This window comes from Oncorhynchus mykiss, chromosome 11 (genome assembly GCF_057628025.1).
Source record: "Oncorhynchus mykiss isolate SJ-2025 chromosome 11, ASM5762802v1, whole genome shotgun sequence".
NCBI classification, from domain to species: domain Eukaryota; kingdom Metazoa; phylum Chordata; class Actinopteri; order Salmoniformes; family Salmonidae; genus Oncorhynchus; species Oncorhynchus mykiss.
Window position 1 is genome coordinate 63,118,876 of NC_143032.1, and position 27,332 is coordinate 63,146,207.

General features: G+C 41.1%; 2 protein-coding genes across 4 annotated transcripts; one reads left to right on the plus strand and one right to left on the minus strand.

Moving 5' to 3' along the window:
- Positions 1 to 811: 811 nt before the first annotated feature.
- LOC149979662 (uncharacterized) lies at positions 812 to 4,886 on the minus strand. Of its 2 annotated transcripts, XM_090190868.1 has the most exons (6): positions 4,710 to 4,886; positions 3,926 to 4,069; positions 3,634 to 3,801; positions 3,483 to 3,530; positions 3,264 to 3,369; positions 812 to 1,419 (listed from the first exon to the last, which is right to left on the minus strand). In XM_090190868.1, coding segments are annotated over exons 1-6 (522 nt in total). In that variant the 5' UTR covers positions 4,765 to 4,886; the 3' UTR covers positions 812 to 1,418. The 2 variants fall into 2 exon arrangements, with proteins under 2 accessions (XP_090046994.1, XP_090046993.1); XM_090190867.1 differs by lacking the exon at positions 812 to 1,419 and having other exon boundaries at positions 3,133 to 3,369.
- A 45-nt stretch (positions 4,887 to 4,931) lies between these two features.
- Positions 4,932 to 23,966, plus strand: LOC110536151 (endoplasmic reticulum aminopeptidase 2). 2 transcript variants are annotated; one of them, XM_021621735.3, is made up of 20 exons: positions 4,932 to 5,260; positions 10,791 to 11,348; positions 11,477 to 11,646; positions 13,491 to 13,629; positions 14,771 to 14,905; positions 15,026 to 15,146; positions 19,521 to 19,675; positions 19,988 to 20,101; positions 20,228 to 20,359; positions 20,511 to 20,642; positions 20,733 to 20,801; positions 20,947 to 21,122; positions 21,367 to 21,446; positions 21,830 to 22,013; positions 22,123 to 22,279; positions 22,398 to 22,582; positions 22,740 to 22,901; positions 22,989 to 23,129; positions 23,372 to 23,453; positions 23,604 to 23,966. In XM_021621735.3, the coding sequence occupies exons 2-20, from the start codon at positions 10,995 to 10,997 to the stop codon at positions 23,748 to 23,750; spliced, it is 2,835 nt and encodes a 944-aa protein (XP_021477410.3). In that variant the 5' UTR covers positions 4,932 to 5,260; positions 10,791 to 10,994; the 3' UTR covers positions 23,751 to 23,966. The 2 variants fall into 2 exon arrangements, with proteins under 2 accessions (XP_021477410.3, XP_021477409.3); XM_021621734.3 differs by lacking the exon at positions 4,932 to 5,260 and adding an exon at positions 9,465 to 9,571.
- The last annotated feature ends 3,366 nt before the right edge of the window (positions 23,967 to 27,332 follow it).

The following is a 27,332-nucleotide window of genomic DNA, read 5'->3' on the forward strand; positions in this document are numbered from 1 at the left end:
ACTCTCAGCTTTTCTATGTTGTGGTTTTCTCTTTTTATGAGTGTTCAGTTTGCTTTCAAAGACAAACACGTGCAGTGATTCACTATACAAGTTCGCCAGTTTTCATATGTTCGAACATGATGATCACACATCCCCTCCAAACCCAAACCGTAACCCTCTCCCTGACCCCTTCCTACACATCTGTAACTCTTAGTAAACTTGCTACTGTAGATCAACTCTATTTTGGGCTGCTCCCCAACTGGACACATGGCTAGACTGTAGTAAACTGTAGACCAGGGTTGCAACCTTTACTTCCAGCCCAGCACTAACACACCTGATTCAGCTACCCAATATATTGATGATTGGTTGATTAGTTAAACCAGGTAAGTTCTAGCTGTGCTGGAACAGAGGTCGGCACACAATTCCCTACAGTAATAGTGTTGCCTACAGGCTGTAGATGGAGCACTGGGACTCCTACAGGCCGAGACGACGTCACACACTTACAGATAAATCTACAATGCAGTGTCTGATGGGATATACTGTACATGCCTATTGCGCTCATGTACAATCACAAAGCCGTATCTGATGGTAAATGAATGCTCAGCCTGCCTCTGGCATTGTGAATTATTAAGTTGTGTCCGTGGTGAAGAGTGACTGCTCAATGTTGAAATATGTAACTTATTTATAAACATAGTGTCTGTTAGAGGAAGGTACGCTTCATATTCTGGCTGTTTCAGATGGGACTGTACTGCCACCTAGTGGCGCTTCGTTGCTATGTCAGTGTTTTACTCTTAATGGATGCACTCAAGAGAAATGTGGGGGAAAAATGTAATGTGTACAAGTGTTTTATTTAAAAAACAATAAATGAAAAAGAGACCCATTGTTTCTTTTTCAGATTATTTGTTGTTGTTGTAAACAATGACAAAAGGGAAATCAATCAGACCAAATAATTTTGTTCTCAAACTTATTTACATTGTATTTACATATCTTATGTTATTTCACATTGTCTGTCTCTGGTCTTAGTGTTTCTATCTGACAGAGAATTAGGTCAGAGTGGAAGCCTCTGTATGTGTACATCTGTCTGAGGTGATCAGATACTACAGGTTTGTTTTCACACACACACACACACACACACACACACACACACACACACACACACACACACACACACAGCTACAATAACTGTCACCCTAACATTCACAGGGACACCTGCAACCTCCAGGTTCCTGAGAAGCACGCCCAAACTCATGAACACACACATGCACAGCTACTCCAGGAGACGCCCTCTGCAGACCCTAGACATTACTGGGCAATGTCCTCTGTGGTGGTCATCATGGTAGAGGTGAGAAGTCATCCTTTCTGTGGACCATGGTCTCTCCTCTATAAAGACCATATAGAAGACCATATAGAAGTAATCTCTTTTCATCTACTCCTGGCCATCTGAAAAAGGGAAATGCTAACGTTACTATTACAGCCAACAGTTAATGTTATACAGTTGAAGTCGGAAGTTTACATACACCTTAGCCAAATACATTTAAACTCCATTTTTTCACAATTCCTGACATTTAATCCTAGTAAAAATTCTCTGTCTTAGGTCAGTTAGGATCACCAATTTATTTTAAGAATGTGAAATATCAGAATAATAGTAGAGTGTGATTTTTTAAAGTTTTATTTCTTTCATCACATTCCCAGTGGATCAGAAGTTTACATACACTCAATTAGTATTTGGTAGCATTGCCTTTAAATTGTTTAACTTGGGTTAAACGTTTTGGGTAACCTTCTACAAGCTTCCCACAATAAGTTGGGTGAATTTTGTCCCATTCCTCCTGACAGCTGGTGTAACCGAGTCAGGTCTGTAGGCCTCCTTGCTCGCACACGCTTTTTCAGTTCTGCCCACATATTTTCTATGGGATTGAGGTCAGGGCTTTGTGATGTCCACTCCAATACCTTGACTGCTGTCCTTAAGCCATTTTGCCACGGGTCATTGTCCATTTGGAAGACCCATTTGCGACCAAGCTTTAACTTATGATGTCTTGAGATTTTGGTTCAATATATCCACATCATTCCTGCCTCATGAAGCCATCTATTTTGTGAAGTGCACTTGTCCCTCCTGCAGCAAAGCACCCCCACAACATGATGCTGCCACTCCCGTGCTTCACGGTTGGGATGGTGTTCTTCGGCTTGCAAGCCTCCCCCTTTTTCCTCCAAACATAACAATGGTCATTATGGCCAAACAGTTCTATTTTTGTTTCATCAGACCAGAGGACATTTCTCCAAAAAGTACGATCTTTGTCCCCATGTGCAGTTGCAAACCATAGTCAGGCTTTTTTATGGCGGTTTTGGAGCAGTGGCTTCTTCCTTGCTGAGCAGCCTTTCAGGTTATGTCGATATAGGACTTGTTTTATCTGTTTCCTCCAGCATCTTCACAAGGTCCCTTGCTGTTCTTCTGGGATTGATTTGCACTTTTCACACCAAAGTACATTCATCTCTAGGAGACAGAACGTGTCTCTTTCCTGAGCGGTATGACGGCTGCGTGGTCCCATGGTGTTTGTACTATTGTTTGTACAGATGAACGTGGTACCTTCAGGAGTTTGGAAATTGCTCCCAAGGATGAACCAGACTTGTGGAGGTCTACAAAATGTTTACTGAGATCTTGGCTGATTTCTTTTGATTTCCCATGATGTCAAGCAAAGAGGCACTGAGTTTGAAGGTAGGCCTTGAAATACATCCACAGGTACACCCCCAATTGACTCAAATTATGTCAATTAGCCTATCAGAAGCTTGTAACGCTATGACATCATTTTCCAAGCTTTTTAAAGGCACAGTCAACTTAGTGTATGTAAACTTCTGACCCACTGTGATACAGTGAAATAATCTGTCTGTAAACAATTGTTGGAAAAATGACTTGTGTCATGCACAAAGTAGATGTCCTAACCGACTTGCCAAAACTATAGCTTGTTAACAAGACATTTGTGGAGTGGTTGAAAAACTAGTTTTAATAACTCCGAACTAAGTGTGTGTAACCTTCCGACTTTAACTGTAAATCAGTGATGTCTGAAAATAAATAGTCAGGGTTTAGAGTTAAAAGTCAAGAGCAGATTTAAGGGTCAAGTAATCTCGGTTGAGTCATGGTGGACACACTATGCTCCCAAGGGGTCAAAGAGTTTTAAATTTTAAAAAGTCAATCCTGGTTAACCCAGAACTAAAATCTCAGGTCATTTGAGATCAGGGGTTAGAGGTAAAGGTTGGAGATCAGGGGTTAGAGATCAGGGTTACGGTCTCACCACTTTCTAACAGCACATGCTGTGATCAGAGCATTAAAGATGGTGGTCTTTAGGAGGAGAAGCCTCAAGGCCTGTAGAGTCACATGATCAGTCCATAGGCCATTGGCTGCAGAGAGAGAGGAACACAGCTGTAATAAATGTGTGTTTGTTTCAAATGAATGTTCTAACTAAACTCACTACCTCAATGGCAGTTTAGTTATTGACAATGCTTACACTTACCTTGAAACACACTGTTGTGATGTTCATAGCAACTCTCTTCGTCTTCATCTGTAGAAAAAAGTTGTTCACCATCACACTCTTTCAACAGAACTAGAGTATTGTATACCAGGGTATTTGAAAGAAAACACACACACACACACACAAACCTTACCTGTGAAGGTGGCATGGTGTGTCCTAATGACTCTGGCGTGGCGGCGGTGACTGACAAAGCAGCTGTATGATGCCCATTCGCTGGTCGCCACGGTTACTATGGCCACGGCGCTGCGGCCACTGTCCTGTTCCTCCCCGGCTACACTGTAGGGAGCACTGGCAGGACTCACTAGATTACCATGTCAGAGAGAACAGAGGTGTCAATTCACCAGACTGTCATACTGGAAAGGGCAAAAACAGCAAGAATTTCTCAAATGTAACATCTAGTCTAGTGTGTGTGCTGATGTGCCTACCATCTCCAGGTGACCTCCAGCTGACCTCCAAGTGACCCCTCCCCAGGTCAGTGATGACACACACCAGCAGCGTCCAGCCCACCCTCTCACCTGCCAGGTGCACTGGTGGGGCCAGGGAGGCCAACACATCACCATGTACTAGGACTGTGGTCGGGTAGAGGGGGAGAAGGAGAGGAGAAAACTACTGTAAGTCACTGTGGGTATGGGCATGATAAAAAGAGAAGGATGAAGAGAGTGAGAGTGAGCTGTAACACAGTCTCTAATGGTCTCAGGCTCTACCAGTCATTCCTTTAGTTTGTTACATCATCATTTAAGTTATTGAGAACAAAAAAACAGTAGTTGATTATGCATGAGGATACTAAAGATCACTCTTGAGAGCAGCAAAAGGTGTGCTGGCAAATTACCTAGTGGCCTCATGGATGGAATATTATTCATATTTTTCATAATTTCATATTTCTCTTTAAATGCCGAAAATCCAGTGTTTCTTTGTCAAACAGTTTTGATATATGTCAGTCTTCTGTGATGTATATAAAGTGTAAAATTGGGATGCAATCTCAAAATGTAATACATTACAACTCTATATCTGACATGGTACAGGTGTCATCTTTTTTTGAAGCCCATAACCATGTGTGTGAGGTGTATACGTTTGTTTCAAAGTAGATTCGTTCAAGACTACCAAGAATCACTCTGTGTGACCCCGATTTAGCCCACTGCAGTAAAAGGTTAAAGACTATTAGTTAGTTAGGTAGTCAGGCAGTTTTTTAGTTAGTCAGTTTTTACTCACCAATCCAAAGGTAGAGAATAGTGAGGCAGAGGAGAATCCTATGTCGTACTTTCATGTCTGTTGTATGTCTATGTTACTGATGAGCATCCTGCTCTATGGAGCCGTTATGCATGCGTTTGAAAGTGTGTGAGAGAGTGCATGAGTTGGGAGAGTGTTTGAGCGTGTTCTTTTGTTTGTCAGTAGCGTTCTACAGGGTGGAGACCTTTCACAGCAGTGCATGGGGGGGGGGGTTATCAGCCCATAGTCATGTGATCTCACCCGCCACGGAATCTCCCCACAGATTGAGAGGGAGATTGAGAGAAGACAACGAGAGAAGGAGAGCGACCATTTCACCTCTGCTCTTTTACAGTGTTGTTTTAACTGTATCAAGTAGTGTGTCTGATAAAGTGTCTATAGTTCCGAGGTCCATAGGATCTTAATGTTGTGTACAACAGGGAGTTCGCTGGTTGTGTCTTCAACTGTGTGAGTAGGCCAGCAGTCTACCAGTAGTAGAGCAGTAGTAAACAGGTAACCACAGAAGACACCTGGAGCTCTGGGCTGTTAGATCTGAGGTAAGAGGCTGATCATATCAATCATCCCCAGAGTACACCTGCACACACACACACACAAACACACATCTCATGCTCTACAGAAGCCTGGTGTTCTGGAACAAAAGAGCTTCACTTCATGAACCCCATGGTACTGTCAGGAGGCTAGTTTAGCACTGTGGATGAGATACATGGAAAGTATGTTTTCTTGCAGTGTGTGTATACAGGAGAGATGGTGGGGTTGGATATAGTATGTTGGTCTCCAGTATGTAGTGTGAGTTCTTGTGCAGGCCATGTGGATTAACCACCTGGTTTCCCCTGCTGACAGGCTAAATGCGGGCACAGGGACAGTATATATACAGTATATATAGTGGGACAAAAAAGTATTTAGTCAGCCACCAATTGTGCAAGTTCTCCCACTTAAAAAGATGAGAGGCCTGTAATTGTCATCATAGGTACACTTCAACTATGACAGACAAAATGAGAAGAAAAAATCCAGAAAATCACATTGTAGGATTTTTAATGAATTTATTTGCAAATTATGGTGGAAAATACGTATTTGGTCACCTACAAACAAGCAAGATTTCTGGCTCTCACAGACCTGTAACTTCTTCTTTAAGAGGCTCCTCTGTCCTCCACTCGTTACCTGTATTAATGGCACCTGTTTGAACTTGTTATCAGTATAAAAGACACCTGTCCACAACCTCAAACAGTCACACTCCAAACTCCACTATGGCCAAGACCACCTACTCATTCAAGGGTTTATCTTTATTTTTACTATTGTCTACATTGTAGAATAATAGTGAAGACATCAAAACTGTGAAATAACACATATGGAATCATGTAGTACACAAAAAAGTGCTAAACAAATCAAATTATATTTTATATTTGAGATTCTTCAAAGTAGCCACCCATTGCCTTGATGGCAACTCTGCACACTCTTGGCATTCTCTCAACCAGCTTCATGAGGTAGTCACCTGGAATGCATTTGTTGTTCATTTGTGGAATTTCTTTCCTTCTTATTGTGTTTGAGCCAATCAGTTGTGTTGTGACAAAGTAGGGGTGGTATACAGAAGATAGCCCTATTTGGTAAAAGACCAAGTCCATATTATGGCAAGAACAGCTCGAATAAGCAAAGAGAAACGACAGTCCATCATTACTTTAAGACATGAAGGTCAGTCATTCCGGAAAATGTCAAAAACTTTGAAAGTTTCTTCAAGTGCAGTCGCAAAAACCATGATGAAGCAGGCTCTCATGAGGACCGCTACAGGAAAGGAAGACCCAGAGTTACCTCTGCTGTAGAGGATACGTTCATAAGAGTTAACTGCCCCTCAGATTGCAGCCCAAATAAATGTTTCACATAGTTCAAGTAACAAACACATCTCAACATGTTCAGAGGAGACTGCGTGAATCAGGCCTTCATGGATCGAATTGCTGTAAAGAAACCACTACTAAAGGACAACAATAATAAGAAGAGACTTGCTTGGGCCAAGAAACATGAGCAATGGACATTAGCCCGGTGGAAATCTGTCCTTTGGTCAGATGAGTCCAAATTTGAGATTTTTGCTTCCAACAGCCGTGTCTTTGTGAGATGCAGAGTAGGTGAAAGCATGATCTCTGCATGTGTGGTTCCCACCGTGAAGCATGGAGGAGGTGTGGGGGTGCTTTGGTGGTGACACTGTCAGTGATTTATTTAGAACTCAAGGTACACTTAACCAGCATTGTCACGGATCCCTCCAGAACTTTCATTATGCACACCTGGCCCCTATTCCCATTGATTAGTAATTGTATATATGTTCCCTTTGTTCACCATTGGGCTGTCGATTATTGTTACAATATCCGTTGGTCGTGTGAGTACCTGTGCCTTGTTGTTTTGGCTTTCGTGCCATTGTGGAGTGCGCAGATGATTATGGGTCTCGTCCCGTGTGATAATCATTATGCTCTAGTTTTATTTATTTGAGGTACTCCTCGCTCTTTTGATTGGGTTTCAACCCTGTCTGTTGTATAAGTGTTTGTTTGGTCTTCATGTAAAGGCACGGGGACATCAAATAACATCAAATTGATCAGAAATACAGTGTAGACATTGTTAATGTTGTAAATGACTATTGTTGCTGGAAACAACTGATTTTTAATGGAATATCTACATATAGTAGCCATCCAGAGGCCCATTATCAGCAAGCATCACTACTGTGTTCCAATGGCATGCTGTGTTAGCTAATCCAAGTTTATAATTTTAAAATGATCAACTTGGATTAGCTAACACAACGTGTGTCACGTGTGCTCCCTCTCTGGCCTCTAGGTCATCAGGCTGCTCGTTATGGCGCACACCTGTCACCATCGTTATGTTCACCTGCAAGTCATCAGACTCACCTGGACTCCATCACCTCCCGAATTACCTTCCCTATATATGTCACTCCCTTTGGTTCCTTCCCCAGGTGTTATTGTTTCTGTTCCAGTGTTATGTCTGTGCTTTGTTTGTGTTTCTTGTTTTATGTTGTGTTTATTTATTAAAACACTCACTCCCTGAACTTGCTTCCCGACTCTCAGCGCACATCGTCACAACGTGCCATTGGAACACAGGAGTGATGGGTGCTGATAATGGGCCTCTGTACGCCTATGTAGATATTCCATGAAAAATCTGCCGTTTCCAGCTACAATAGTCATTTACAACATTAACAATGTCTACACTGTATTTCTGATCAATTTGATGTTATTTTAATGGACAAAATGTGCTCTTCTATCAAAAACAAGGACATGTCTAAGTGACCCCAAACTTTTGAACGGTATTATGTGTGTGTGTGTGTGTGTGTGTGTGTGTGTGTGTGTGTGTGTGTGTGTGTATATATATATATATATATAAACAGTCCTAACATCAGCCTGGAAAATACGAAGAAATACACACACAAGTTTGTTTTACTATCCTTGCTGGGATCAAACAATTGATTCCCATTCAAAATCATATTTCCCTAACCCTAACCTAAACCTAACTCCTAAACATAATCCCTAACCCTAACCTAAACCTAACTCCTAAACATAATCCCTAACCCTAACCTAAACCTAACTCCTAAACATATTTCCCTAACCCTAACCTAAACCTAACTCCTAAACATAATCCCTAACCTAACCTAAACCTAACTCCTAAACATAATCCCTAACCCTAACCTAAACCTAAATCCTAAACATAATCCCTAACCCTAACCTAACTCCTAAACATAATCCCTAACCCTAACCTAAACCTAACTCCTAAACATAATCCCTAACCCTAACCTAAACCTAACTCCTAAACATATTTCCCTAACCCTAACCTAAACCTAACTCCTAAACATAATCCCTAACCCTAACCTAAACCTAACTCCTAAACATAATCCCTAACCCTAACCTAAACCTAACTCCTAAACATAATCCCTAACCCTAACCTAAACCTAACTCCTAAACATATTTCCCTAACCCTAACCTAAACCTAACTCCTAAACATAATCCCTAACCCTAACCTAAACCTAACTCCTAAACATAATCCCTAACCCTAACCTAAATCTAACTCCTAAACATAATCCCTAACCCTAACCTAAACCTAACTCCTAAACATAATCCCTAACCCTAACCTAAACCTAACTCCTAAACATAATCCCTAACCTTAACCTAAACCTAAATCCTAAACATAATCCCTAACCCTAACCTAAACCTAACTCCTAAACATAATCCCTAACCCTAACCTAAACCTAACTCCTAAACATAATCCCTAACCCTAACCTAAACCTAACTCCTAAACATAATCCCTAACCTAAACCTAACTCCTAAACATAATCCCTAACCCTAACCTAAACCTAACTCCTAAACATAATCCCTAACCTAACCTAAACCTAACTCCTAAATATAATCCCTAACCCTAACCTAAACCTAACTCCTAAACATTATCCCTAACCCTAACCTAAACCTAACTCCTAAACATAATCCCTAACCCTAATTGTAACCCTAAACCTAACTCCTAAACATATTTCCCTAACCTAACCTAAACCTAACTCCTAAACATAATCCCTAACCCTAATTGTAACCCTAAACCTAAAACAGCCTTTTTCTTTGTGGGGACCGGCAAAATGTCCCCACTTGTCCAAATGTTCCTTGTTTTACTATCCTTGTGAGGATTTCGGGTCCCCACAAGGATAGTAAAACCACACACACACACACACACACACACACACACACACACACACACACACACACACACACACACACACACAGCTTCTGTACTCGCCATAGAATATGGGGGCGGGAGCATGAAAGAGAAAATGAAAGCAGAGACAAAGAGCAAGGGAATGATGATGAAGCTAACATGAGGTAAACAAATACAAACATGGAATTAACCGTCATTCTAGACCTCCCCCAACTCAGGAAACAGCTGGGGTGCTAGGGAAACATGATTACTGCTCTATCGTGGTAGTGCTGAACTTACTCACGTTAAAAGTTATTTTGCTGTTTTGCAGGGCATGATTCTGTGTGTGGAATGAGTGTGATCAGAGATGGGCAGTATTTCTGTTACATGTATTTCAAATATATATTTAAATTACTTTTAAGACTTTTGTCATTTGTATTACCCTGGGCTGAACTACACTCCAATGTATTTTGTTACAAGATACTTTCGAGAGCTGTATTTTCAAAATGCAATTTATGTTCACCATTTGGTGGCCCCCTTTCACCCTACATTGGTATCAGAAGTCTGATGGTACTATGGTGTGATGAGAGCGTCCGCTAAATGAACTAACTATAAATGTACATATATTTAAAAATGAACAATTGCAAAGCATGCTGAGTATTATTTGACTGAGCTCCGCCCCGAACAAAGCCAATAATTAATACCTAGTGTATTTTGCAGTTCATTTTGGTATGTTCATTTTCACATATACATATACATTTTGGCCGTTCCAGAGTGACTTACTATTTACAGTCAGTGCAATTAAAAAAGGTAGATAAACAACAACATATCACAGTTATAGCAAGAAAAGGTTTCTGTAACCTTCACTGAGAATGTTGTTGCTGTTTGGGCCGGCTACTTGCAAATGTATTTCTGTATTTTAAAATACAAAATACATGTATTTGAATAAAATACATTAAAAATACTTGTATTTTGTCGTTTATTTTGATACATTAATCTTTATGCTATTTTGTGCTTTAATTTTGTAATTGTATTTTGTCATTTTTGCCCATCGCTGAGTGTGCATTTGTGTGTGTCTATCCCACTTTGAACTCAGTAGCAGTATCAGATTACAATGAAAGCCCTGGACAGCTATAGTGTAACTCTTCAACCAACTATCTCTTCCACTCACTATGTTATTTGTTGACATGTAACACACGGGGCTTGCAGTCTGGGCTGTAAGCGTGTGTATCATAACAGAATAGATAGTAACCTTTACCGACCCGACCAAAATATGAGTTGTTCAGCTTCTTGGATTTATAAAATCAGACAGAATCAATACAACATATGTGTGTGAGATCCTAGATGAGATTCACTGTTGCTGTTTTTAAATAACAATAACATAGCTTCTTCTTCTGTCTTCAGGTTCGAGAAAGAGCTGCTGAACATTTCAAGTCAATTCTACTGGCCTGTTGCTGTAAGCTTAGACTACACTCCTCCTGAAGTCTAATGATTGACAGATATCTACATTCTGAAAACAAACGGAATGCCAGTGCACCATTTACTGCACTCGAGTGATCTTTAGTATCCTTATCTTTACAGTAGTCAGCCAACAACTTTTCCACCATAATGTTCTGGGTCAGGTTCTTGGTTCTGGCCCTCCTGTCTCAGGCTGGTGTGACCCAGACCTCCTCTAGCCCAACCCATGCCTCTGCGCCTCCTAACCCCACTGAGGAGCAGCCTCCCTTGAATACGGGAAGCCTCTCATTCCCTTGGAGCTACCTCCGTCTTCCGGAGAACATTGTTCCGCTCCACTACCACCTCCTGCTCCACCCTAACCTCACCATACTCAGCTACATCGGTACAGTCAGGATAGAGCTCCAGGTTCAGAACAATACCAACTGGGTGGTGCTGCACAGCAAGGGGCTTCGTATCACTACGGCAACTGTGCTGGACCAGAACCTTGCTCACCTGTCAGACCAGGTAAACTACTCCCTCAGCACTAAACTATCATGCCCAGTTTCTAACAACGTTCCCACTTCTGCCTTCTCTGACAAATCTGTCTAACGACTACCTTGTGTGTGTGTCTTCCTGTTCGTGTGTGTCCTCAGGTCCTCCCTGTTCTCCACAATCCTACCCATGAGCAGGTTGCCATATTCTCTCCCAGAGTGCTCACTGGTGGGCAGAAGTACTTCCTGTTACTGGAGTTTGGGGCGGAGCTAGGAGAGGGCTTCTATGGTTTCTACAGGAGCACTTACAGAACTAGCACCGGAGAGATGCGGTACGGAATGTGTGTACTTGTGTGCGTGTGTGTATACAGTGGGGCAAAAAAGTATTTAGTCAGCCACCAATTGTGCAAGTTCTCCCACTTAAAAAGATGAGAGGCCTGTAATTTTCATCATAGGTACACTTCAACTATGACAGACAAAATGAGAAAAAAAATCCAGAAAATAACATTGTAGGATTTTTAATGAATTTATTTGCAAATTATGGTGGAAAATAAGTATTTGGTCAATAACAAAAGTTTATCTCAATACTTTGTTATATACCCTTTGTTGGCAATGACAGAGGTCAAACGTCAAAAGTCTTCACAAGGTTTTCACACACTGTTGATGTTATTTTGGCCCATTCCTCCATGCAGATCTCCTCTAGAGCAGTGATGTTTTGGGGCTGTTGCTGGGCAACACAGACTTTCAACTCGCTCCAAAGATTTTCTATGGGGTTGAGATCTGGAGACTGGCTAGGCCACTCCAGGACCTTGAAATACTTCTTACGAAGCCACTCCTTCGTTGCCCGGGCGGTGTGTTTGGGATCATTGTCATGCTGAAAGACCCAGCCACGTTTCATCTTCAATGCCCTTGCTGATGGAAGGAGGTTTTCACTCAAAATCTCACGATACATGGCCCCATTCATTCTTTCCTTTACACGGATCAGTCGTCCTGGTCCAGGTCCAGCCCCAAAGCATGATGTTTCCACCCCCATGCTTCACAGTAGGTATGGTGTTCTTTGGATGCAACTCAGCATTCTTTGTCCTCCAAACACGACGAGTTGAGTTTTTACCAAAAAGTTCTATTTTGGTTTCATCTGACCATATGACATTCTCCCAATCTTCTTCTGGATCATCCAAATGCTCTCTAGCAAACTTCAGACGGGCCTGGACATGTACGGGCTTAAGCAGGGGGACACGTCTGGCACTGCAGGATTTGAGTCCCTGGCGGCGTAGTGTGTTACTGATGGTAGGCTTTGTTACTTTGGTCCCAGCTCTCTGCAGGTCATTCACTAGGTCCCCCCGTGTGGTTCTGGGATTTTTGCTCACCGTTCTTGTGATCATTTTGACCCCACGGGGTAAGATCTTGCGTGGAGCCGCAGATCAAGGGAGATTATCAGTGGTCTTGTATGTCTTCCATTTCCTAATAATTGCTCCCACAGTTGATTTCTTCAAACCAAGCTGCTTACCTATTGCAGATTCAGTCTTCCCAGCCTGGTGCAGGTCTACAATTTTGTTTCTGGTGTCCTTTGACAGCTCTTTGGTGTTGGCCATAGTGGAGTTTGGGGTGTGACTGTTTGAGGTTGTGGACAGGTGTCTTTTATACTGATAACAAGTTCAAACAGGTGCCATTAATACAGGTAACGAGTGGAGGACAGAGGAGCCTCTTAAAGAAGAAGTTACAGGTCTGTGAGAGCCAGAAATCTTGCTTGTTTGTAGGTGACCAAATACTTATTTTCCACCATAATTTGCAAATAAATTCATTAAAAATCCTACAATGTGATTTTCTGGATTTTTTTTCTCATTTTGTCTGTCATAGTTGAAGTGTACCTATGATGAAAAGGCCTCTCTCATCTTTTTAAGTGGGAGAGTGGGAGAACTTGCACAATTGGTGGCTGACTAAATACTTTTTTTGCCCCACTGTATATGTGTGTGTGTGAGGTATATTAAATGTACACGGGCTCTGTGTAGGCTACCTCGCTCTCCATCTCTATGTGGGGGAGAAAGTCTGACACTCCTCATTTAAACACAGAAACAACTGGTATGAGGAGAGAGATCACATGAAACTCCTTGTATTTTCTCTTTCTCTCTCGCCATTCCACCATCCCTCCTATCTCCCCCTACCTCTATCTCTCCAGGACCCTGGCCTCCACTCATTTTGAGCCAACCAGTGCGCGGATAGCGTTTCCCTGTTTTGATGAGCCTAGCTTCAAGGCTAACTACTCCATCAGTATCAGGAGAAGCCCAGCACACACCGCCCTGTCCAACATGCCTGTAGTGAGTAAACACACACACACACCATGGTGGAGATGTAAGACAACATGGTGGCAGGCAGATCATAGTGTGTTAGTGTACAGTGCCTTCAGAAAATATTCACACCACTTGACTTTTCCCACATTTTGTGTTACAGCCTGGATTTAAAATAGATTCAATTGAGATTTTTTTTTCTCCATTGGCCTACACACAATACCCAAAAATGTCAAAGTGGAATTATGTACAATGTACTACAAATGAAAAGCTGAAATGTTTGAGTCAATAGGTATTCAACCCTTTTTTATGGCAAGCCTAAATAAGTTCAGGTGTAAAAATGTGCTTAAAAAGTCCCATAATAATTTACATGGACTCTGAATTCCAAGTGTTATGTTTGGGCAAATCCAATACTATACATTATTGAGTACCACTCTTCATATTTTCAAGCATGGTGGTGGCTGCATCATGTTATGAGTATGCTTGTAATCATTAAGGACTGCAGAGCTTTTCAGGATAAAAAATAAACGGAATGGAGCTAAGCAAAGGCAAAATCCTAGAGGAAAACCTGGTTCAGTCTGCTTTCCACCAAAACACTGGGAGATTAATTCACCTTTCAGCAGGACAATAACCTAAAATACAAGGCCAAATCTACACTGGAGTTGCTTACAAGAAGACAGATAATGTTGCAGAGAGGCTGGATTACAGTTTTGACATAAATCAGCTTGAAAATCAATGGCAAGACTTGAAAATCGTTGTCTATCAATGATCAACAACCAATTTGACAGAGCTTGAATAATTTTTTAAAGAATAATGGGCAAATATTGTACAATCCAGGTGAGCAAAGCTCTTAGAGACCTACCCAGAAAGACTCACCAGCTGTAATCACTGCCAAAGGGGATTCTAACATGTATTGACTCATCGGTGTGAATACTTTTGTAAATGAGATATTTCTGTATTTCATTTGAAATAAATTAGCAAACATTTCTAAAAACATGTTTTCACTTTATGGGGTATTGTGTGTAGACGGGTGAGAAAAATTCAATTCATCCATTTTGAATTCAGGCTCTATCACAACAAAATGTGGAATAAGTTAAGTGGTATGAATACTTTCTGAAGGCACCAAACATTACAATGTGTGTGTCTGCATGTGTGTGTGTTTTTCCTCTAGGAGCAGACAGTGGTCCTGGATGATGAACTAATGGAGGATCGTTTTGCTGTGAGTGTGAGGATGAGCTCCTATCTGGTGGCCTTCATCGTGTGTGACTTCAGATCTGTCAGTGCAACAACTGCCTCAGGGGTCAAGGTAGGTATGACTGGGGCAGCGGTGTGTATGTGGGTGTGTGTACATGTATGGATGTGCAATGTGTGTGTGTGTGAGTGTGTATGTGTATGATTTCAGAACATGACTTTAATAATGTTTCAGGTTTCTGTCTATGCTGCCCCTGAGAAATGGGAGCAGACCCATTACGCTCTCAAGGCTGCAGTCAAACTATTGGAGTTCTACGAGAAATACTTCAACATCAGCTACCCACTACCTAAACAAGGTAACTAAATATATCAATATCAACTACCCACTACCTAAACAAGGTAACTAAATATATCAATATCAACTACCCACTACCTAAACAAGGTAACTAAATATATCAATATCATCTACCCACTACCTAAACAAGGTAACTAAATATATCAATATCAACTACCCACTACCTAAACAAGGTAACTAAATATATCAATATCAACTACCCACTACCTAAACAAGGTAACTAAATATATCAATATCAACTACCCACTACCTAAACAAGGTAACTAAATATATCAATATCATCTACCCACTACCTAAACAAGGTAACTAAATATATCAATATCAACTACCCACTACCTAAACAAGGTAACTAAATATATCAATATCATCTACCCACTACCTAAACAAGGTAACTAAATATATCAATATCAACTACCCACTACCTAAACAAGGTAACTAAATATATCAATATCAGCTACCCACTACCTAAACAAGGTAACTAAATATATCAATATCAGCTACCCACTACCTAAACAAGGTAACTAAATATATCAATATCAACTACCCACTACCTAAACAAGGTAACTAAATATATCAATATCAGCTACCCACTACCTAAACAAGGTAACTAAATATATCAATATCAGCTACCCACTACCTAAACAAGGTAACTAAATATATCAATATCAACTACCCATTCCCTAAACAAGGTAACTAAATATATCAATATCAACTACCCACTACGTAAACAAGGTAACTAAATATATCAATATCAGCTACCCACTACCTAAACAAGGTAACTAAATATATCAATATCAGCTACCCACTACCTAAACAAGGTAACTAAATATATCAATATCAGCTACCCACTACCTAAACAAGGTAACTAAATATATCAATATCATCTACCCACTACCTAAACAAGGTAACTAAATATATCAATATCAACTACCCACTACGTAAACAAGGTAACTAAATATATCAATATCAACTACCCACTACCTAAACAAGGTAACTAAATATATCAATATCAACTACCCACTACCTAAACAAGGTAACTAAATATATCAATATCATCTACCCACTGCCTAAACAAGGTAACTAAATATATCAATATCAACTACCCACTACCTAAACAAGGTAACTAAATATATCAATATCAACTACCCACTACCTAAACAAGGTAACTAAATATATCAATATCAACTACCCACTACCTAAACAAGGTACTGAAATATATCAATATCAACTACCCACTACCTAAACAAGGTAACTAAATATATCAATATCAACTACCCACTACCTAAACAAGGTAACTAAATATATCAATATCAACTACCCACTACCTAAACAAGGTAACTAAATATATCAATATCAACTACCCACTACTTAAACAAGGTACTGAAATATATCAATATCAACTACCCACTACCTAAACAAGGTAACTAAATATATCAATATCAACTACCCACTACCTAAAAAATGTAATTATATCCATCAATATCAACTACCCACTACTTAAACAAGGCACTGAAATATATCGATATCATCTACCCACTACGTAAAACAAGGTAACTAAATATATCAATATCATCTACCCACTACCTACACAAGGTAACTAAATATATCAATATCATCTACCCACTACGTAAACAAGGTAACTAAATATATCAATATCAGCTACCCACTACCTAAACAAGGTACTGAAATATATCAATATCAACTACCCACTACCTAAACAAGGTAACTAAATATATCAATATCAACTACCCACTACCTAAACAAGGTACTGAAATATATCAATATCAACTACCCACTACCTAAACAAGGTAACTAAATATATCAATATCAACTACCCACTACCTAAACAAGGTAACTAAATATATCAATATCAACTACCCACTACCTAAACAAGGTAACTAAATATATCAATATCAGCTACCCACTACCTAAACAAGGTAACTAAATATATCAATATCAACTACCCACTACCTAAACAAGGTAACTAAATATATCAATATCAGCTACCCACTACCTAAACAAGGTAACTAAATATATCAATATCAACTACCCACTGCCTAAACAAGGTAACTAAATATATCAATATCAACTACCCACTACCTAAACAAGGTAACTAAATATATCAATATCAACTACCCACTACCTAAACAAGGTAACTAAATATATCAATATCAACTACCCACTACCTAAACAAGGTACTGAAATATATCAATATCAACTACCCACTACCTAAACAAGGTAACTAAATATATCAATATCAACTACCCACTACCTAAACAAGGTAACTAAATATATCAATATCAACTACCCACTACCTAAACAAGGTAACTAAATATATCAATATCAACTACCCACTACCTAAACAAGGTACTGAAATATATCAATATCAACTACCCACTACCTAAACAAGGTAACTAAATATATCAATATCAACTACCCACTACCTAAACAAGGTAACTAAATATATCAATATCAACTACCCACTACCTAAACAAGGTAACTAAATATATCAATATCAACTACCCACTACCTAAACAAGGTAACTAAATATATCAATATCAACTACCCACTACCTAAACAAGGTAACTAAATATATCAATATCAACTACCCACTACCTAAACAAGGTAACTAAATATATCAATATCAACTACCCACTACCTAAACAAGGTAACTAAATATATCAATATCAACTACCCACTACCTAAACAAGGTAACTAAATATATCAATATCAACTACCCACTACCTAAACAAGGTAACTAAATATATCAATATCAACTACCCACTACCTAAACAAGGTAACTAAATATATCAATATCAACTACCCACTACCTAAACAAGGTAACTAAATATATCAATATCAACTACCCACTACCTAAACAAGGTAACTAAATATATCAATATCAACTACCCACTACCTAAACAAGGTAACTAAATATATCAATATCAACTACCCACTACCTAAACAAGGTAACTAAATATATCAATATCAACTACCCACTACCTAAACAAGGCAACTATACTGAACAAAAATATAAACGCAAAATGTAAAGTGTTGGTCCCATGTTTCATGAGCTTGCCCCAGTCAAATTGTACAGCAACAGGAAATGGGAATTATTCTGTGAATTATAATTCATGTACATTTTGGTAGGGGTTCATAAATGTTTCACAAGTTCTCCTGCAACAGGGTGATCAAATTAAGATCCTACATCTGTTTCTATTATTTTGAACGCTAGACAATGAATAACATGATTTAATGTATTATATAGATCAATAAAAACAAAGAAAGCTATTATTTTTACTAGTATAATGTGTGTTTCTCAGTTTTATGTCATTGAACGTAACTGATTACAAAAATATCAAGTTCCACAATTCAAGTTTTATTAATCCACTACCTAAACAAGTATGAACTGTACAGCAAGAAGCTACATAACTACCCTAATAGTATAATGTTCTCAACAACAGTAAGACGAACACATGGTATACACCTTCCAACAACATGCTTACTTGCAGGTTCCTTGTCTACGATGCAACAACAATAAGAAATAATAAAATATAAGAATATGAACATAAAGTAATTGGCTCAGTAGAATATAATAAATATTTCAGCATCACTATAATAGAGGAAGGCAGTATCTAGCAATCTAACAAGAGTCTGATAGCATTTGTGATGTGTATCATGAATGAGTGTGTGTGTGTGTGTGTGTGTGTGTGTGTGTGTGTGTGTGTGTGTGTGTGTGTGTGTGTGTGTGTGTGTGTGTGTGTGTGTGTGTATCTGGATGAGTGTACACGTGAATCAGTGCAAATATACAAGGGCTTTGAGCATTCTCTCCAGTGGCAAACTGTTATTGGGGGAGGGATATTAAAAAAGTGTATTAGCTAAAGCTACCCTTTTAGTATGTCATCAATTTGAGGCTTCCATCCCTCTGATAAGTTGGTGTGTGTAAATCGGAAGTGTCACTTGGTGTTAGTCAATTAAAATGAAGTGGAAATAACATTGTGAGCAAAATGATTAATCACATCACTTTAGTAAATGTCTTAACGGTTTGATGGCCTTAGATTTGAGCATTTAAGGCCTGCATTTCAGAAAATCCTAATTTATCTAAAATGTCTCATTGGTGTTACCATCATTGACCTTACAACTCCTACTGGTGTCACAATGTTATCATAATTGTGCACATTATTGAAGTTATTAAGCTACCATATTGGTTATTTTAGAATGGGAAGATGTACCCAAATACATTTCAATACAAATCTAGAAAAATTAAGTAACATTTTTCCAAAATGCCTTGCCCAAAGGCCACCGTAATTCAAGAACAACACAGTTGCTTAAACAAGACAATCATTCTACAGTTACTGCCTGCCTCCCCCTCCAGACCTGGTGGCTATCCCAGACTTTCAGTCCGGAGCAATGGAGAACTGGGGTCTGATCACTTTCAGAGAGACGAGCCTGCTCTACGACCCCACCACCTCCTCAGCCTCCGATAGGCTCTGGGTTACCAAGGTGATCGCCCATGAGCTCGCCCACCAGGTAAGAGTCAGACAGGTTAAGTTCACAGTGTAGAACAGGAAGTAGCCAGTCATGGCAATGATTTTGATTTTATATGATATGACTACAATGACATGAAGAGGGATTAAAAGTGATGCCATGAACCTCTGGATTCTTCAGAAAGTTTATCTGCACTGGAAGACAAATGGAACTCCTCTCTTCTCTTGACATCTCTCATTGTCTGTCCTCTCCTGCCTGCCTGCCTGCCTGTCTGCCTGCCTGTTTGTCTGTCTGTCTGTCTGTCTGTCTGTCTGTCTGTCTGTCTGTCTGTCTGTCTGTCTGTCTGTCTGTCAGTGGTTTGGGAACCTGGTGACCATGAAGTGGTGGAATGACATCTGGCTGAACGAGGGCTTCGCCACGTACATGGAGTACATCTCAGTGGACACCACATACCCCAAACTCAGAGTGGTATGATCCTGTTACTCACTTGTTGTGCACATCCCTGGCCCGAGTTCATAATATGAATGTTCCAAATGATCTAGACATGTCCCTGAGGGAAATTCTTGTTTAAATTGTGCCTTTTTAATCTCTTAGGAGGACTATCTTCTGGACACCTGCTTCGTTGCGATTGGTCGAGACTCTCTAAACTCCTCCCGCCCCATCTCAAGTGTAGCTGAAAGCCCTACACAGATTAAAGAGATGTTCGACACAGTATCCTACAATAAGGTAGAAAAACACGCATACACACAAGCACACGTTTTCTATTTCATAGCTTTCATCAACCCTGTCTTTACTTCAAATGAGGGAGTAAGGATTCATGTCTAAAGTATTGGATCAGGCCCCCAGTGTTGATGTACTTTGTTGTTTGTTCCACCAGGGGGCATGTGTCTTGCACATGCTAAGACACTACCTGACTGACCAAGTGTTCCAGATTGGAATCATGCGTTACCTTCGCAGGTACAGCTACAGCAACGCTCGCAACCAGGACCTGTGGGACAGCGTGGCCAACGTTCGTAGATCGATCAAATTATACATAATTTTTTGATCCCTGCAGGCTGCTTTAGTATGTAAATGTGAACTGCTGTGTTGTTGTTCTCAGACATGTTCAGAAGAGGAGTTCACTTCTGGAGGACACTGCTACAGCAACAGCCAGGCAGCTAAGAATGCAGTAAACACACCTCTCTGAACATAACAGTACATTACATTACAAGACCAACAGTCTGACCATTACAAACAGGTGCTCTGTAAAAGTTTCACCACTGATTTAACTGTGTGATGTTTACCTGTGGGTGTGGTTTTGATGTGTGTGTCAGTACCTGTACGCTGGGGAGCACCTGGACCTGACGACCATGATGAACACCTGGACGCTGCAGACAGGTGTGCCTTTGGTAACGGTTGCTAGACAGGGGTCTCGTCTGGTGCTGAAACAGGAGAGGTTCCTGAGGACCACACATCCGTCTGATCCAGCATGGCCCAGCCTGCAGCAGGGGTAAACACACACACACACACACACACACACACACCACACACACACACACACACACACACACACACACACACACACACACACACACACACACACACACACACACACCACACACACCACACACACACACACACACACACACACACACACACACACACGCACACACACTCACTTACTCTGATGGTCAGGTGTTGTGAGGTCATATTCCTGCACCTAATCCCTCCCCTCTCTGATCTCTGTGTGTTAGGTACCTGTGGCACATCCCTCTGACATACAGGACTGACACCTCATCTAGCATTCACAGACACCTCATGACTACACTCACAGGTAAGACGCCTCATGACCACACTCACAGGTAGGACACCTACTGACCACACTCACAGGTAGGACACCTACTGACCACACTCACAGGTAAGACGCCTCCTGACCACGCTCACAGGTAGGACACCTACTGACCACACTCACAGGTAGGACACCTGCTGACCACACTCACAGGTAAGACGCCTCCTGACCACGCTCACAGGTAGGACACCTACTGACCACACTCACAGGTAGGACACCTACTGACCACACTCACAGGTAGGACACCTACTGACCACACTCACAGGGAATATAATTGCTTTTTCTCTCCTCAGTGTGGAGCTTGCTGTGGAGTTGATTGACTGGTTGTTTCACTAAATTATTGATTGCTGTGTCTCTCCTCTCCTCAGACAGTGTGGAGGTGGGGGAGGAGGTGGGATGGGTGAAGGTGAATGTGGACATGGCTGGTTATTACCTGGTCCACTATGATGGTCCAGGCTGGGACGACTTGATACAACTACTGAAGGACAACCACACAGCTCTCAGCTTCATGGACAGAACACACCTCATACATAACGCCTTCCAACTCACCACGTAAGAGACCTGTGTGTGTGTGTGTGTGTGTGTGTCCATGTGATTATGTGAATAGACAACACAAACACTCTTTAGTTTCTGACATCATCTCTCTATAATATTTCTATAGAGCAGGTCGGCTGTCACTCGATAAAGCCTTGGACCTCATTGGTTACCTGCGATCAGAGAGTCACACTGTGCCCCTCCTCCAAGGGTTGGCCTACCTGGAAGCCTTCTACAGGATGGTGGAGAGGATGGACATACCTGACGTCACACATAACCTCAGTGTAGGACACATACACATAAAACATAAAATAAATCTCAAACATTCTGGTTAAATTACATGAAGTTTGAGTTGGGTGTGTGTGTGTGGTCTGATGTCCTATCTGTGTGTGTTTTCTGTAGACGTACATCCTGTGGTATTTCCGTGGTGTGATTGACCGTCAGACGTGGAGCGACAAGGGCTCTGTGTCTGAGAGGCGGCTGAGGTCGGAGCTCCTCTCTCTGGCCTGCCATCTAGGAGACCTCTCCTGTCTGGAGCAGGCCCAGCGCAGCTTCACACACTGGCTGGACTCCAACAGCACACTCAGGTCTGTCTTTCTTACTGTCTGTCAGCTATTTGAGAGAGTAGTTACATCCCATGGACAGCAACATACAGTACTTTGTTCAATCCCTGACCCAATCAAAGCAAACTTTTCCTGACTGCAGAAGTAAACCATGTCCTGTCTGTGCCTCTCCCTCCACCAGCCTGCCTGCAGATGTGACAGAGACAGTGTATTCAGTAGGGGCCCAGGAGGACAGTGGCTGGGCGTCTCTCCTCCACATATACACTCTCTCCCTCTCAGAGACACACAAACATAAGATCCTCTCTGCCCTGGCCAGCAGCAGAGACACAAATAAACTACACAGGTACGTATAGTCTTCTATACTCTGTCAATTCAATTCAATATATGACCTCACATTTTGTGTGTGTGTGTGTGTGTGTGTGTACCCCAGGTTGTTGGAGCTGGGTCTAGAGGGGGAGGTGATCCGTACCCAGGACCTGGACTCCCTCATCGTCATGGTAGCCAGGAACCCCAGGGGACATCATCTGGCCTGGAGCTACGTCCAGAAATACTGGAGCACCCTGGTGGACAAGTAGGTGGTAGAGAGGGAGGGGGAGGAAGAGACAGGCACAGGGAGAGGGAGAGAGAAACGAACACTCAGGAGGGGAGATAGGGGGAGTCTATCCCTGTGGTAGAGAATGAGAGAGGGAAAGGGAGAAAGATGAACTGATAAACTGGCACGTGGGTGAAAAAGTAGGTATTAGTCGACCAGCAGTCCCATAGCCTGGGTGCTTTAGCCAACCTGTGATGTTTCCTCTTGTTTCTACCCTGCAGGTTCCAGTTGGGATCGTTCTCTATTAGAAACATCATCATCGGCACCACAGGCCAGTTCTTCTCAACAGAGGAACTCACTGAGGTGAGATGATTGATCTGTTAGTGGCAATATCATTCTCAACAACTAGACCCTGACCCTGAAAATGTATTGTATCAGTAGCAATGTATGAGCGAGGGTGTGTGTGTCCCAAAGCCCACGGCCATGCTTACCAAGAGTGTGTGTGTACCCTAGGTGCGTGTATTCTTTGAGTCGATCCATGAGCAGGCGTCTCAGCTGAGAGTCACTCAGGTTGCCATGGACAACATCCAGAAGAACATCCTCTGGTTGCAAAGGAACCTGGGAACTCTGAGGAGCTGGCTGGACCAACAGATAGATTGAAGAGAGAAAGGGGGAGAGGGGAGAGGGGTGGGGAGAGAGAGAGAGAGCAATAGAAAATGAGCTTGGAGTTTTTTAAAGCTTAATTAGAGCTTTGATTTTTAATTATGAATATTTGTGGGATAATTGAGTGTCATGTTTTTCAGTTTACATCGGGGATTTGGAAATGTTTTTGTTGAATTTGGTTAAGATGTTTGATAATAAAATGTTGTGAGAGTATTATTTGAAGAGCAGTAAGTAGGCCAAGATCATGTTGAATTACACAGAGTAAAAGCAAATGAAATACAAACAGAAAACCATGTTTAGCTGTGAATGTAGGAGTGGTCTGAAAATGCTAAAACATCACAGGACAGAATGAAGCTTGGCCCCTGCCTGGCCTCACACACTACAACCTCACAGGAGCAGACTGCTGATAATTTAGTGTGAAGCAGATGTGTGTAAACATATTGCAATGTACACATACAGATCTGCTATCTTATTTTGATCACTGTTATCAGCAGAACATTTTAATGTGCAGCAGGATATGCAAATTGTAGTGTATTCAAGGTTTAAAAAGACTTCTAAAGTTAGCAATTTCCACTTTTAAATGTCAGACTTGATTTCCCCTATTAAGACATTTATCAATCCCAACAAAAATGTACATGAATTATAATCCACATTAATTCACATTTCCTGTTGCTGCATGATTATTGTCCTGCTGTCAGAAGCAGGGTCAAACTAAGGTCTGTTTCTATGTTGACAGTTGGTTTAGTTGGTTCAGTTGGTTTAGTTGGTTTCCAAAAGACAGACGTCTTTCACCTATAGTGTTTGCAAGTTGGTTGAACCATATCAAATAAAGTGTTATTCGTCACATGCTTTGGAAACAACAGGTGTAGACTAAATGCTTACTTACAGGCCCTTCCCAACAATGCAGAGAGAGAGAAAATATAGAAATATTAGAAAAGTAATAACACGTAATAATAAAAGTTACAATAAATACACAATGAGTAATGGTAACATGGCTATATACACGGGGTACCAGTACTGAGTGTACAGTGCCTTGCGAAAGTATTCGGCCCCCTTGAACTTTGCGACCTTTTGCCACATTTCAGGCTTCAAACATAAAGATATAAAACTGTATTTTTTTGTGAAGAATCAACAACAAGTGGGACACAATCATGAAGTGGAACGACATTTATTGGATATTTCAAACTTTTTTAACAAATCAAAAACTGAAAAATTGGGCGTGCAAAATTATTCAGCCCCTTTACTTTCAGTGCAGCAAACTCTCTCCAGAAGTTCAGTGAGGATCTCTGAATGATCCAATGTTGACCTAAATAACTAATGATGATAAATACAATCCACCTGTGTGTAATCAAGTCTCCGTATAAATGCACCTGCACTGTGATAGTCTCAGAGGTCCGGTAAAAGCGCAGAGAGCATCATGAAGAACAAGGAACACACCAGGCAGGTCCGAGATACTGTTGTGAAGAAGTTTAAAGCCGGATTTGGATACAAAAAGATTTCCCAAGCTTTAAACATCCCAAGGAGCACTGTGCAAGCGATAATATTGAAATGGAAGGAGTATCAGACCACTGCAAATCTACCAAGACCTGGCCGTCCCTCTAAACTTTCAGCTCATACAAGGAGAAGACTGATCAGAGATGCAGCCAAGAGGCCCATGATCACTCTGGATGAACTGCAGAGATCTACAGCTGAGGTGGGAGACTCTGTCCATAGGACAACAATCAGTCGTATATTGCACAAATCTGGGCTTTATGGAAGAGTGGCAAGAAGAAAGCCATTTCTTAAAGATATCCATAAAAAGTGTTGTTTAAAGTTTGCCACAAGCCACCTGGGAGACACACCAAACATGTGGAAGAAGGTGCTGTGGTCAGATGAAACCAAAATTGAACTTTTTGGCAACAATGCAAAACGTTATGTTTGGCGTAAAAGCAACACAGCTGAACACACCATCCCCACTGTCAAACATGGTGGTGGCAGCATCATGGTTTGGGCCTGCTTTTCTTCAGCAGGGACAGGGAAGATGGTTAAAATTGATGGGAAGATGGATGGAGCCAAATACAGGACCATTCTGGAAGAAAACCTGATGGAGTCTGCAAAAGACCTGAGACTGGGACGGAGATTTGTCTTTTCCAACAAGACAATGATCCAAAACATAAAGCAAAATCTACAATGGAATGGTTCAAAAATAAACATATCCAGGTGTTAGAATGGCCAAGTCAAAGTCCAGACCTGAATCCAATCGAGAATCTGTGGAAAGAACTGAAAACTGCTGTTCACAAATGCTCTCCATCCAACCTCACTGAGCTCGAGCTGTTTTGCAAGGAGGAATGGGAAAAAATTTCAGTCTCTCGATATGCAAAACTGATAGAGACATACCCCAAGCGAATTACCGCTGTAATCGCAGCAAAAGGTGGCGCTACAAAGTATTAACTTAAGGGGGCTGAATAATTTTGCACGCCCAATTTTTCAGTTTTTGATTTGTTAAAAAAGTTTGAAATATCCAATAAATGTCGTTCCACTTCATGATTGTGTACCACTTGTTGTTGATTCTTCACAAAAAAATACAGTTTTATATCTTTATGTTTGAAGCCTGAAATGTGGCAAAAGGTCGCAAAGTTCAAGGGGGCCGAATACTTTCGCAAGGCACTGTATGTGCAGGGGTACAAGGTAATTGAGGTAGATATGTACAGTCGTGGCCAAAAGTTTTGAGAATGACACAAATATTAATTTTCACAAAGTCTGCTGCCTCAGTTTGAATGATGGCAATTTGCATATACTCCAGAATGTTATGAAGAGTGATCAGATTAATTGCAATTAATTGCAAAGTCCCTCTTTGCCATGCAAATGAACTGAATCCTTACAAAAAACATTTCCACTGCATTTCAGCCCTGCCACAAAAGGACCAGCTGACATCATGTCAGTGATTCTCTTGTTAACGTAGGTGTGAGTGTTGACGAGGACAAGGCTGGAGATCACTCTGTCATGCTGATTGAGTTCAAATAACAGACTGGAAGCTTCAAAAGGAGGGTGGAGCTTGGAATCATTGTTCTTCCTCTGTCAACCATGGTTACCTGCAAGGAAACACATGCCATCATCTGCATGCACAGTGAGGCGAAGACTTTTGGAGGATGGCCTGGTGTCAAGAAGGGCAGCAAAGAAGCCACTTCTCTCCAGGAAAAACATCAGGGACAGACTGATATTCTGCAAAGGTACAGGAATTGGACTGCTGAGAACTGGAGTAAAGTCATTTTCTCTGATGAATCCCCTTTCCGATTGTTTGGGGCATCCGGAAAAATACTTGTCCGGAGAAGACAAGGTGAGCGCTACCATCAGTCCTGTGTCATGTCGACAGTAAAGCATCCTGAGACCATTCATGTGTGGGGTTGCTTCTCAGCTAAGGGAGTGGGCTCACTCACAATGTTGCCTAAGAACACAGCCATGAATAAAGAATGGTACCAACACGTCCTCCGAGAGCAACTTCTCCCAACCATCCAGGAATAGTTTGGTGACAAACAATGCCTGTTCCAGCATTATAGGAGCACCTTGCCATATGGCATTAGTGATAACTAAGTGGCTCGG

What these genes read in the sequence shown, in the direction of transcription:
- LOC149979662 (XM_090190867.1), bottom strand. Translation starts at nt 4,764, where the DNA reads ATGAAAGTACGACATAGGATTCTCCTCTGCCTCACTATTCTCTACCTT. An exon ending in TATTCTCTACCTTTGGATTG is followed by an intron (nt 4,070 to 4,709) that starts GTGAGTAAAAAC and finishes ACCCGACCACAG; the next exon opens with TCCTAGTACATGGTGATGTG. An exon ending in ACACCATGCCACCTTCACAG is followed by an intron (nt 3,531 to 3,633) that starts GTAAGGTTTGTG and finishes TTTTTTCTACAG; the next exon opens with ATGAAGACGAAGAGAGTTGC.
- LOC110536151 (XM_021621735.3), top strand. Translation starts at nt 10,995, where the DNA reads ATGTTCTGGGTCAGGTTCTTGGTTCTGGCCCTCCTGTCTCAGGCTGGT. An exon ending in CCTCATGACTACACTCACAG is followed by an intron (nt 21,447 to 21,829) that starts GTAAGACGCCTC and finishes TCCTCTCCTCAG; the next exon opens with ACAGTGTGGAGGTGGGGGAG. An exon ending in ACGTCACACATAACCTCAGT is followed by an intron (nt 22,280 to 22,397) that starts GTAGGACACATA and finishes TGTTTTCTGTAG; the next exon opens with ACGTACATCCTGTGGTATTT.